This window comes from Parus major, chromosome 2 (genome assembly GCF_001522545.3).
Source record: "Parus major isolate Abel chromosome 2, Parus_major1.1, whole genome shotgun sequence".
Taxonomy (NCBI): Eukaryota; Metazoa; Chordata; class Aves; order Passeriformes; family Paridae; genus Parus; species Parus major.
The window spans coordinates 137,251,857-137,265,590 of record NC_031769.1 but is presented as its reverse complement, the minus strand read 5'-3'; the positions used below and the strand labels follow the sequence as shown (position 1 = coordinate 137,265,590).

Genomic DNA, 13,734 nt, shown 5'->3' with positions numbered 1-13,734 from the left:
GCCGCATGGAGTCCTGCTTCGACTTCGCCCAGTGCCGGAAAAACGGCTTCAAGGTCTACGTGTACCCGCAGCAGAAGGGGGAGAAGATCGCTGAGAGCTACCAAAACGTCCTGGCCGCTATCGAGGGCTCCCGGTTCTACACCTCGGACCCCGGGCAGGCCTGCCTCTTCGTCCTCAGCCTGGACACGCTGGACCGAGACCAGCTCTCTCCCCAGTATGTGCACAACCTCCGCTCCAAGGTGCAGAGCCTCCACCTGTGGAACAACGGCAGAAACCACCTAATTTTTAATTTATACTCTGGTACCTGGCCCGACTACACTGAGGATGTGGGATTCGACATTGGCCAGGCTATGCTGGCCAAAGCCAGCATCAGTACTGAAAACTTCAGACCCAACTTTGACGTTTCTATCCCGCTCTTTTCTAAGGATCATCCTAGGACAGGAGGGGAGAAGGGATTTTTGAGGTTTAACACCATCCCTCCTCTCAGGAAGTACATGTTGGTATTCAAGGGGAAAAGGTACCTGACGGGGATAGGGTCAGACACCAGGAATGCCTTATATCACGTCCATAACGGAGAGGATGTTGTCCTCCTGACCACCTGCAAGCATGGCAAAGACTGGCAAAAGCACAAGGATTCGCGCTGCGATCGAGACAACGCCGAATACGAAAAGTAAGTGAGCGGTGCCCCTTTCCCCGTGCTTGCATCCCCAGGGCATGCCGGCATGCCCTCCGCTGCAGGCGGCCCGGGCCGCCGGGCAGATGTGGGCAGATGTGTGCAGATGTGTGCCAATGCGCTGGCAGTGGCCAGAGGGAAGCATGTATCACTCCTCTGGGCGAGTCGGTGGCTTCTCCCATCACCCGTGAGGCTTCCGGCTGGCTCCGTGCTGCCTTGGCCGGGGGAGCTGGGGGAGGCATTGAAGGGCGATGCAGTGTCCTGCAGCCGTGGCGTTGCTTGCCCAGGGACTGATGACCTGCCTCCGCAGCCCGATGGCTTTTCCGAACGTTGCCAGCGCAGAGGTGCTGTTGGAGGATGCGCGTGACATTTGGCACTGCTTTTTGTCCCCCCAGCCCTTCTTAAACCAGACGCCCTGTGCTTTCCCTGCCCTGAGACTAAGTTTGAAGGAGTCCTCAGCTCTCTCCAGGTCGCATGTGAGCCGGGCTTCCGAAGTGGGTTGGTTGCTGAGGGCGATGGCTGGGATGCGCTCTCCAAAAAGCACTGCCCGGTGTGTGACCTGTGTCTGTGTATTCACAGACAAGCTATTAGCTTGCCTTGCCGTGTTTCTCCTGTCAGTCCAAACCAGCACAGTCTCAGTAAAGAAAGAAGAAGTGTTGGCTGTGTTTGTGTCTTGTGTCTGAGTTTCTGATTTTTACATGTGAGAGGATACACCAGTGATGCAAGCTCAGCGTATGCTTTCTGTGAACGCCTGGTTGCTTGCCTTTCCTCGACTTTTCTTTTTATTTGTTGGTAATGTCAGTATGAAGCCAGATTTTCTCTCGCCGTACTACTGCCCTTGTCTTCCAGTCTGCTTTTCAGGTTTGTATATATAGCTGCCGGGAAAATCGCTTCTGGGAATTACCTCCAGGACTGCGATGCTGACTAAGCCGTTTGCAGCTGATTAGTTCATTTAAATGCCGACCACCGCTATGTTTGCTGCAGAATAGGTGCCTATATGCGAAGGTTTTCACACGAGAGTATTTCCTGGGTAGCATGAATTACACACTGAATTAAAACAGACCAGCCGTAAAGCACTGGGTGATGTGCGGTGGAGGGAGCTGCACCCAGAGCTGCCAACTGCTGGAGGGTTTTGTGGTGCACAGAGGAATGTGGGTGGAAAAATACTTCTGGAGAGCATTTGGGAAGAAACTACGCTGGCATTAATACTGGTGAAAATTTCCGACTGGCTGGCTGTTTCTCCACCGAAACTATCCCCAGGGGTTGGGAAGAGAGCGGGAAGGTGGCATTGCAAAGTCGGGAAGCCTGCATGAACTGACTGGGTGAACTCTGCTTACCTTTTGGTTACTGTAATTCTGCTGCAGGGAGGGAAGAAAGAGCAGTGCAAATACTCAGTGGACTTTTAATCACATTCATTCTCAGAAAACTGGTGGACGAGTGGTGAAATAATGCACACGTGGAAGCAATACAGCATCAGTGCTGGATGATCAGTAGAGATATTAAGCTAAGCATTTGTCACCCAAGGGCCCCTTTGGCTTGTGACCTCCTTCAGAGGTTTATATAATAACATATATGTTTTGGGAAAGAGGGGAGACCTGACAATTGCAGCCTTTCAGGGTGTATTGTTTTTCTGTTTCTAGATATGAGCAATTGGAGCTAATTTACAGATGGGAAAAATCTGGTTATTTGGGGTATACTACAGTGTGTGTGCTGTCACGCTGTCATAAAACCAAACATACCTGCCTGTGGTTTCACGTGAGTCAAATTTTTTACAGCTATGCCATTGGATCTAATAAAAGATAGGTCTCTGCTTCTGAGTTCTGCTCCCCCTAAAGTGTCTTTGCCACTTACTGTGGTGAGATTTGTACATAGCAACCCTCAGGGGGTACAATAGCATGAACCCAACCGGTATGCTGTGCTGTTCCTACAAAAAGCATACTTACCGCTAGGTTGTGGCCGTATCTGGAGTGAGGGGCTTCAACATTTGTTGCAATGCTGCTGTTAAAAGTCAGGAACTGAAAACAGATGCTGACAAGAAAATAAGATTACTCCAAGAATTGAGGCAGGCTCAGTCTGTGGTCAGGCTGCTGAGGTGAAGAGGTTTGCTCTAGTGAACAACTGCAGATGCTGCAGCTCTTTGCCCCAGCATCTTACCGGAGTGAGGGCACCTGGCAGAGTGTGCTGCTGCCCCTTCTCACTTGTGCCTCAGTGCAGATGCACAGCAGAGTGTGCCATCTGCTGCTCTCCCAGCACCGCATCCTGCCAGAGCCTGCATCCTGCCTCCGTGCCCGTAGGGACCATGCCTGCTCCTCCGCTCCCTTTATAAAATCTGCCAGGGTCACATCTCCGAGGCAGCACAACACAGCCGTCCAGTTGAAATGCTGCTGTACTGATGTGTAACTCAGGTGTGTAAGCTATAGAAGGAGCTCCATTTTTCATGCCACGTGAAGCAGGATTCAGTCATCAATGAGGCTGTAGTGCTTGGAAAGAAGTATCTATACATCTGGGCCTTGAAAACTGCACACAGAGTGGCTCTTATGAGGTGTTTGGGGCTTGGATTTAACAACGCATCCTCAAGGTTTTAATCAAAAAGAAGGAGAAACATACTCTCCAAGATACATCTATTAGCATATCCATAAACAGTTGGGAGTTGCATATTGTGCTTTTCTGTGCTGATTTTCCTATCCTCTGCTGTGATACTTACACCACTTCATGTGAAAGACAGTAGTGTAGGTGTCCTGGCCATGAGAGCTGGCCTTGAGATACCAGTGCTTGCTAGGATGATAAATGAATGATTTGGTCTAGGTTAGAGGCCTTGCAAAGCCAGGTAAATGAGGTGACCAGATTTTAAAATGTGCTAGCCTTTTGTTAACAGAGTAGTGGTGTTATGGTGTGTTGGGCTCAGGGCTGCACAGATCACAAGGTACTTGTGATGGGGTTTCATCTAGGATGTAACGTTTGGTGTTGGGTTCATGTGAGGTCCAACTGTCTGCTGGATGTGGTGTTTCCTCTCTAAGAGATTCAAAAAGCCGAGAAAGGTGACTTTCTGACCTCTGGAAAAATGTGTGGAGTGTCTTTGTTTGGGAAAAGGAGGGATGGGCATGTGTGTATTTGACTGTCTCTGTGAATTGTATTGAAAGATCCATCTGTATGTCACAGCTAATTAATTTGCATCCTAGTTATGCATCTCAGCAGATAAAGCTGAGGCAAACTAAAATGAATTACATTATCATGATTAGATTGCTAGCAAACAGGATATAAAGAAAACAAAGAAAACCAGGTTTTCTTTAGAGTGTCCTTGGTTGCCAGAGTTGGCCTTTGTCACCCAGCACTAGGGCAGCTGGGCTTTCTGAATTCCTCCACAATAAGATTTCAGCCTCAAGCTTTCCATTTCACAAAGGGTTAAGAGAATAAAAGCTGCTGCTGCTGAAGTTTGAAGACAGCCTCTTAAATATTTAATGACAGTCTAAATATATACATATGTACAATGTGTTTTAAACAAAGGCAGAATTCATATACAGGCTTAACTGGTTCCAAATAATTACTTTTTGGAAGGTAATATAAATGACTCTGGATACCAAAAGAAATGGAGGAATATGATGTTCTAGTAAAGCCAGATGCAGAGAAGAGGTTTGCACCAAAATGAGGATCTTTCCAGGAAAGTCAAATAATATCTGTGGCATATCCCCTGACCTGCAGCAACCCTGCCCTTGGAAGATGGAGGCGATAGTATCAGAACACATATGGTCTCACCAGAAGCTCATTCAAGGAGACTTTATCATCCATGCTTGATATCTGAAATGATGAGAATGAAGCAAAAGGGGTAAAAAAGAGAAAGGAGTAGAATGGAGGAGGAAAAGTGAAAAAAACCCTGTATTTTTGGAGAAAAGTGAGTTATGGTGGAGGACAAATAGCATAATGAGGTGTTTTTTATAGACTAGGTTTTTTGACTAGTCAGTGACCAAAAAGCCTGTGTGATCATGACGGAACTGAGAAAGGGAGGTAAAACATGCAGGACCTCATGAGGTGGGACTAATTCTGCCAGAAGAGGTTGGAGGCAAGTGGTAGTGGAGGAGGAGCCTATGGAAGGAGCTAGCTGCTCGCAGATCTACCTGCGGCTGCTGGGCACTGGCAGAAGAGGGAGAGCAGCAGCACCTTGCATGCTTATACCAGTGAGACATCTCTGCAGGGCACACAGTAGCACTAGACAGGATTGGATGTGTACCTCTGCAGGAGAATATATTCCGCTGAACGTTCTCATTGCTGCCTGGTAGCCAGTAGGTTTACCTGGTGTGCACTCTACTGGTGGAACATGTGCCAGTCACAGCTGAACCTCCCACCTTTGAAAGTCATGAGTAAAGGTCACAGTCGTGCAATAGGCACAGAATGGGAAGAAGAGCAAGTTTTAATTTTGCTTCCTTCCCACTAGGAAAAAAAATATACATACTGAAAAAAAGAGGTAGAAGTACACACGAGGGCTGACTTTGCCACTCAGCAGACTGGCATGAGAATGTGAAGTATGGCTTAGGCTTGCCCGTCCAACATGTGATGATAATGTGAACAGTCCATACGCATGTATGTGCATGTTTCAAACAAAGGTGAAATTCTTGCATTTTTAATATACTCAGCTTCTATGTATTGTACTAAAATGCAAATGAAAATGCCATACTTAATCACTCACTGGATTATTGTTTGAATAATCTAAAAGCCTTCACAAGTCGGCTCATTTGCAGCTATTTAGGACAGATCTGAAAAATCACTCAGGTTCAGGTTGGCTGTTGTTCAGGACATCTGAAATGAGATGGGAACCAGTCAATGCATCTTGTATATCACCAGGCTGTTTTGGGAGCTTGGATAAAACTCAAAAACTACTGAGAGCGCTTGGGCATTTTCCCAGAGTATCTTGGCTCCTACAGAGACCTGTCCCCACCAGACTACTTTTTAATATTGACTTCTGAGAAACTGGAAATTTGCCTGGTTTACAATACATTTATCCAAAATGCAGTAAGCAGGTAAATAGCAAAGCTTTAATGGGTGTCTGAGAATATAGGACTTGCTCTACTGTGTTCTTCCTCTTGCTCTCTGTATGTATTGCATAGAGTCCTTATTGTGCCTGTTGATCCTGATTTAATGCAAGTAGGACCCTGAAGGGTCGGAGCTTCCAGAGGCTCCAGGCTGATGCACTGGCAGGAGATGGGAGCAGGGGCAACAGGAGCATCCCTAAGCTCCTAGCCAGCTGTGCAATCCTCAGCCTGGCCGTTTGCACCAGGCTCTTCCCTCTCAGTGGAGGTGTGGGAGCGGGTGGATCCATGTGCATGAGTGTGTTCCCTGTGTGAGCAGCGCTGGGCACTGCTGCGGGTGTGGCCGGGTGTGCAGGGTCAGGCACTGACAGGAGCCCACCCTGCCCATGGGCATTAAACCAGGCACCCTCCTAACCTCAAGTAATTAAGTTTTCTTGTGGGGTGAGTTATTATTATAATTGGTTGCCTCAGGCCTTTCTGTGTCTTTCTATGAAGCTTCTCATACGAGGCTGTGTGGTGACAAAGCGTTAGAGTAGATGGGTGATCTGGTCTGCAGCAGGTGTTTTCTGCACACAGAATGTATATGAACACAGCTTTTGCAGCTAGAGGGGCTCTACTTTTATCTTTCCTGCTGAGGAAAATTGATCTAGGATAGTTTATCAATAAATACTCATCATTGAAGAGACACTTGATGATGAACAAAATTAAAAGAAAAAAGAGTATCTGAGTCATCATTTTAAGTAGAATTAATTTGGAAACAAGTAGTTTTCAGGGCTTGTTGAACCCAGATCAGAACTGAGCTAAGAGTAGTAACAGTTCCAGCTACCTGTTTTGGCAAGAGGAAGTTCTCTTGTGTCCCCAGCAAGGTGGGCTCAGGAAGAAGGTGCTGCAGAGCATCCCTTGGGGCTCTTGTCTGCTAACCCTCCCTGGCTGGGTGTTTCACAGAGCTAAGTCTGACTTCTGCAGGACATTTTATAGTGGCCTAAAGTAGGCTTCACTGAAAGTGCTCCTAAGGAAGAGAGGTGGCTGATTTTGGGGTTCTCTTGCGGGTTGCATGCAGCTGACTGCTGCTCCCTGCTGCACTCAGGGTGTTCTCAGCTGTGGGCCTGTTTACATCCATGCATCTGTGAAGTAGTGCATCTTGCTGGGAGAATGGGATTGAACAAGAGGAGTTCCAGCTTGAGACAAACCTAAGCAAAAAAGACTACTGGTCTGAGTGCTGGGGATAATCCTTTGCCCCACATACAGTCCCGGAACAGCCTACTGGAAAGTAAACCAGCAGCCACTCGCGGGAGAGGGAAGTAAATGAAACTGGTCGGCACGAAGCACTTATTTACTCAACAGATGTGAGTCAAGAGAATGTGCTGTAATCTGATGATTTCTGGAGTATTATCTGTGATTGTTTTCCTTTTCTCTCTGAAGGGCTTCTTTCAGAAAATCCACAGAGTTTTGTGGTCTCGGGTAAACAAACTGTTTTGCTAAACAGAGAAGAGTAATTGGTGGATACGTGGACTGTCTGGCCTGTGAATGGAGTTAAATGCCATGTTCCAAGCTGCTGAGGTGACTGACTCCTCATGGACTTGGCTATATCTAGACAATGATGCAAGATTTATACTCTTCTCTCATGTCATATGGATATTAGTTTGGCCTGTGGGAATGTGTGAGTATAACTTCAGGTTATATTTAAGGTTCTGCACCTTTCCACATTGCCAAGTATTTGGGATGTTTAGGTTTCAAAACCTTCTCATGGTTTACAGTGAGCAATAGATTTGTTCCTCTTCCTCTGTTCATCCAGCTATGCTGTGCTTTTATGGAGGCTTTGTGTTGCTCTTTTTTAAATCCAGATTTCAGGAGGAAACAGGACATGTGTCATCACTGGTTTGTCCTTAATTTAGGAACTTCCTCAGTCAACTGTAGGGAGCATTGATGTAATTCTGATACAACTCATTCCCACATCTCTGGAGAAGGCAGGGAGGGAGGGAGCTGTGGCAGGAGGTGCCTGCAACATCAGGTGTACACAGGAGCCGTTAAAGATTCCAGCCAGAGAATTTCTTCCACTTACATAACAAATTATAACAACTGACATCCGTGCATGGGAAGAAGCTATCCTGGTATTGTGGCCACAGGTACCACATAGCCTGTTTGAAGGCCAAGAGGCAGGAGATCAGCATACTTCTGTGGTGCAGGAGAAACTAGTTTAAGAAATTAATTCCAAATGAGAATGAAAGAGAGGAGATTTGTTTCACAAGAGAAGGGGGAAGTAGTGTTTTAAGAAATACAGGCCCTATCTCTGCAAAATGTTGTGTCTGAACTGCTTTTCTGTGAAAAATCTGGTATAAGTGCTGCCAGTCTGATGGCTTTCCAAGTGCAGTCTAATTTCCTAAAATGTTGTAATTTCTTAGAATAAGAAAACATTACTGTAAGCCAGTCAGGAGAGTTAGGCCTGCTCAATAATAGGAGAAAGAAGAGACCATTTTCTTTAAACATCTTGTGTTTCTGCACTTGTCTCTTCCACCAGCTCTTGCTGACAATTTAGCTTCTGTTTTTTGGGTGGTTTAGTGCTGTGTTCCTTGGCCAGGATGTCAAGAGGGTGTTCCCTGAAAGGTGGTAGAGATGGGAGGTTTGTGTCTGCTAAATCAGGCTCCCATTTCATACTCCAGTAGTACAGACTGCTCAACCTTCGTGCAGTCCCTGGGAGAAGTGAGGTGCTGGCAGGGCTGTTGCAGGAGCTCCTGCCTGGATGTGGTCTTTAGACTGCAGTCCGACAGCCAGGATTGCCGCTGGCAACCATGGTTACGTTTCCATATGCTTTTGAAATGGAAAGAAGTCTTTGCTTTTCCTAAGCATTTTGGGGGTTCACTTTAGCACTTTATAATGTTTAGAGCCTATATAAAACTGAAATACTACTCATTTATGTTTTCTGTATCCCCTTCTCAGGAAGCATCAGTGAGCATGGGTCTAAAATGATTTTCCAATAAAAGGTGACAGTTGTCAGAAGCAGTATGAAACAGCTCTTCTCCGTGTGTCTGGCAAGGGCAAATATCCTCTAAAGCTTTTTTGGGGTTTGACTTGGCCTGGGTCAGGATATGTTTGATATATGAACCTTTTAACTCTCCTTGCTTCACTCAGCCACTGCCAAAGACCATTGCTTTTCCAGGCACTGAAGTGCTGTCATTCTGATCACTCCTCCAAGGGCTCCTACAGTGCAGTTAGGAAATTCAGTAAAGCTTCTATAAGTTGACTTATTTCTCCATGGTGGTTTCTAGTCCAGAAATACATGAAAACAAAATAATTCCTGGGTTCCTTAGTGAATTTCCCGTTTATTCACTTTTTTCCCCTCTAATATCCTCTTTGTGTTTATGAATGAAACAGAATTAGGGCTAATTTAGTTGATTGGCTGCAAAACAAAAGTATTCAATTCTAAGAATGGGAAATGAGAAGGCCTTTCTGAAATGTTACTTCTTTGCATAATTGTAATAGATTATAATTATACATTTGGGTGTTTAGCAGTAGATTTGCTGTAAATACGGTCGTGGGAAATCTCGTCACCCACTTGTGTCGGTTCGAGTCCTGATGCGGTCCTGTCGATGGCTGTACCAGCATCTCTAACATCATTTTCTCTTTGGGTAGGATGATGTGCCACAGAGAATGCAATCTCCAGTTCCCTTCCCAGCTCCTCCTACAAAATTACAGCTGGTCGATACGGCCATGTCAGACTGTTGACACAAATCAATAAGATCAATCATTCTTCAGCTCCTAAACAAAATTGAGAGCGCGATGCTGACGGCCTGCGTGTAGCAGTAAATTCCTAAAGGAAAATCACATACCTCAGTGTTTGCTGAGTGTATCCGTGGGAGATCCTGTCCCGTTAATAATTAGTTCTCTGAGGCTGTAAAAAGGAACATGGTATAAATAGTTTGCTAGAGCTGCAATGTGTGTTATGACCCCTGCAGCCTTCAGGCTGATGGAGGACATCACCTGACCAACAGCAGTGTGAGAGACAGGGGAGCGTGTTTGGGTAGGAATCTTGTTTTTCTTCATTCTCCTAGAAGATCTTGACTTCTGATACTGGTTTTTGCCTGGTGAATAACTGCAGACATTTTATCACAATACTGAAACTCCTGGTGCAGTCAGGTAGTTCAGTGTGTTACTACCAGAAAACACATCAGGATTGTAGTTTTTGTAGTAGTCAAGAATAAATTCAGAGGCTGCTTCTAAAAATAACAATATTTGTCTGAAGGACAAATTTTTGTTATGTCTGAGTTTATATCTCTGAAGGTTTGTTTTGGTGTGTCTGCTCATAGACTCAATCAGCTGCTTCAGGAAGATAAACACATGAATGCTTAATCTTACGAGTTTTCCACCAACCATTGTGCTGGGTGCTAGCAGATTTTTCTTTTAATTAAATGTAATTTATCTAATCCTAATGGAAAACATAATTATAGGATTTATTTTTTAATACTGTATTTTCAGAATTATTTTATGAAGAAGAGTAACACTTCCCCCTTAAGGGTGGTTTAAAAATCAGCAAACAAAATACAAAAAACTAAAGTACACTTTGCTAAAAGTAATAAATCTAAGACAAGGTGCAAAAAAAAAAAAACCACAGCTGAAATGTTGGTGCTGCAATAAAGCTGAAAATTAATGATCAGTAGGTTGCTGCTGCAAAAGAGAGTGAATGCATTATGGATTTGAGGAGACGCCTATAGCTTATTAAATGCCAGCAAATTTTTTGCATAAGCAGTAGAAAACCCTGATCAGAAATTGTAAAACAGTGTGAACTGCAGCTGGAAGATGCAGTGCCACAAAGGATGTGTGCACCATGTGTATGGCTGAAACATAAGAAAGTGCTTTGCAGGATCATGGTCTAAAGTTGCACGCTAAGCTCCTTTAGTTTCCGATCTGAGGGATTTAAATGTTTTAGTAAAGCATGACTAGTCGCAGGAAGGGATTTATCATACTTTATATAAGGAGGTGTGTATGACTGTTTAAAATAATTTAAAACAAATAACATCCCTTCACCCTTCCACACACCCTTACACTTTTTTTTCTCTAAACCCAAAAGCTAAGACTACTACTTGAATTGTAATGGAATAATATATCAAGTGAGTGATCACATCAGGCATGGACACTTACCAAATCACAGCGAGATAACTGTGAATAACTCTCTAGTTTCAACAATTTGCATGGCCATTAACAATTGATGGGTTTCCCTTAGAACCGCATTATCTATGGCAGCAGGATCTATTCCTGTGCACCTCTCCTGCATACTAAGTGCCAGACAAATTCTCAAAACTGAGGATAACAAAAAATCTGATAGTGGCAAGGTGAACGAAGTAGGTAGGAATTTCAGGGCGACATTTTTTGAAGATAGGAAAATATTTCAGGCAGTCATGCATTTTCATAACTGTTCTTCATCCCCTTTCTCTGCCTATTTCTTTTACTACAGTTCTGCAAGTTTTAATTCAAGCTGGTGTTAGATTTCTCTTCACTGCTTGGCATCACTTCAGGCCTGATGGTCAGTCTGGCCTGTGAATCAGTTAAAGTAAGATTTTAAAATACCTTTTGTTACAGTTTTGTGTTGGACAGTTGTCTTCAGAACAAGATCTTTTATATGTATTTGACAAAAAGATTAAAATGATGCTGAATTTAGCCATCCTAGATTGTTGGTTGGCTCTTTCATGGGAGTGATTTCAAGCAGGTGCCAAAGATGTGCTTTCCTTATTAGAATCATGCCACCATTTTAATAAGTGTGCAACACATCCCTTATTTCTAGTGCTTTCATCTATGCCTGACAGCATGTCAGTTCTTTCCAGATTCCTCTACGAAGCTGACTTTCCCAGCCCCAAATCTTTCTTTTTATTTCTCTTTCTCACCCACTTCCCTCTCCCCCTTTCTTCTCACGGCGCTGTTGTTGTGGCAAGATGAAAGCGGCTGAGGGAAGCGGTGGCAGGGAAGGCTCGGGTAATCAAAGCGCACAAGCGGCTTGGAGCTGTGTGAAGGCAGGTGGGTGACACATCAAAGTCAGGGGTACGTGTGCTTGCTGCTCTCACCTCTCCTTGTGAATGACCCCTCCTGCCATAAACAGAGTTCCTGGGGTTAATTTGTGAGTTCACAGGCACACAAATGCAATTACTTTTCTATGGCCTTCCCAAAATTTACTTGCTGAGACCAGTAATAAAATCTTAGCTTTGTTCCTTGGAATGTGGCATTTGCAGATGTGGTGTGTGAGGAGACAGGTACCTGAGCTGTTGTTCGCCTTCAGCCGAGGGTAGCCCATCACCTTATCATCGCTTGAAGGTGTTGTTTCAGGGTTGCTGTAGCAGGATGAGGGCTGGAAGGTCTAAGAAGCATCCCATTGTTCCCAGCTGGGCCTTGCATGGTCAGAGACCCTGAGAAGGTGTTGTCAAGCCCCCCTTGGCTGGGGCAGGCAGCACCCCTCGTTCAGCCTAATGTGGGTGCTGTTTCTTGAGCTCTGCACCCAGTGTGAAGGCTTCAGGTCCCCAAATTCCCACTCACCCCCAAACTCCGTGTGTATCTCTTGACGTGGAGCTAACTGTGGGGCTGGCTATTTTCTCAGCTGTTGCTTCTCCTCAGATCCTCCTTTGTCTTTGCTGTGGAACTCAGCAGCTGAGCCCCCCAAGGTCTGGGTCGACTCTTGCTCTGTGTTTCTGCAGGAGGGCTTGGTCCTTGTCTTAATTGTTTGTGCTGAAGGTGTCAAAAAATCATTGCACTCTACTCCTGCCATTTTTGACAGGAGTCTTCCTCACTGCCTGCTGATGCCCATTCCAGTAACTGTTGCTGAGTACCAAAATAACCAGGGCATTTGTCTCTTGATTTTCTGTATCACAGCCTTAGTGAATCACAGTGAAAACAGGTTTTCATCTTTTGTTTTATTAGCTATTTCTGATGGTCTGTAATAATAACCCTTTCTAGCAGAAAGGTTTTTTACTCTTTCATTTTTAATGAAAGTTCTTTATGACACAGGTCATAGTAAAATAATTCACAGTGAAATTGTGTGTGTTGTTTGGGTCTAAAACTGGTGATGTAAGAATTTAGAGGTTCTGTGATCCCTGGGTACCCTGTTGGTGTAGTTACTGGTTATAGCAATAGTTCTTACTTTAACTTTGGTCTCAGGGTAACCATGTTTCACAATAATCAATGCACTGATTACTGTAATTGCAGCTTGTGGTACTGTGGTCTTACAATTAACTGACTGGGCCAATAAAGTATGGAATTTAATGAATATTTGTAAGCAAACTTGATTAGGAAGTAGGTTGAGGATATGCACTGATAGAGGATAATAGAAGAGACCCGTCCTCAGCTTTGATAAATAGAACAGATGGAAATCTGAAAATGAGCAGCAAAGCATGGAAACCATCCCACTGCTGTTTACCTTGCATTTATTGCCGCACCACGTCTTTAAAAATCTCTAAAAAAAAAGGAAGTGGACTTCCTACTGCAATGAGATGCTGTGTACACAATTTCAATCTTTTCTGCAGAACTTTAAAGTATTTTCAGACTTGATGTTGAAAACTGAATTTACAATGTAGCACTGGTATCAACCTTGAGTAAAGAACTGTCTATTGTCACCCCATGATTGAATCATAATGCAATTAAAGTGAAAAAGGAAACCACCGTTCAAAATGGGAAGTAGATTTCATAGTGGTCCCTCTGGGGAGGTGGATGGCTGACATCTGGCAGTTGCTGGAAAGTTGGCTGTGCTTTACTGTCCTTGAGGAACTGTGTCATATTTTTGCTTGTTATTGGTCATGCTTTGTGTGCCTCCCTCTGGTTGTGTCCACATATTTCAGATGCATGTCCTTCATTTCAGGTATAGAGGCCTGTCCTGCACCCTCTGTCAGGCCATTTGGGTGTGTTTTGTATGAGTCTGGCAAATTAACAATCAAAGGGTACATCAGGTTTTGGATGGTTGCTTTAAGTTTGCCAGAAATCCCTTTACACCTCCTTGCCTTCTCTCCTCTCTTTTTCCATCTTTATCTTTAAGAACTTGACATTTATTTGCAGGTTTTCCTGGCT

The 13,734-nt window shown here is 44.5% G+C and overlaps 1 protein-coding gene across 1 annotated transcript in view; it reads left to right on the top strand.

Annotated features, from left to right (window-relative positions):
- The first annotated feature begins 5 nt into the window (after positions 1-5).
- EXT1 (exostosin glycosyltransferase 1) overlaps positions 6-13,734 on the top strand; it is a 174,324-nt gene continuing 160,595 nt past the window's right edge. The window contains exon 1 of the mRNA XM_015618209.2: positions 6-670. Within this exon, the coding sequence (XP_015473695.1) occupies positions 6-670 (665 nt within the window). The remainder of the gene's footprint in view (positions 671-13,734) is intronic.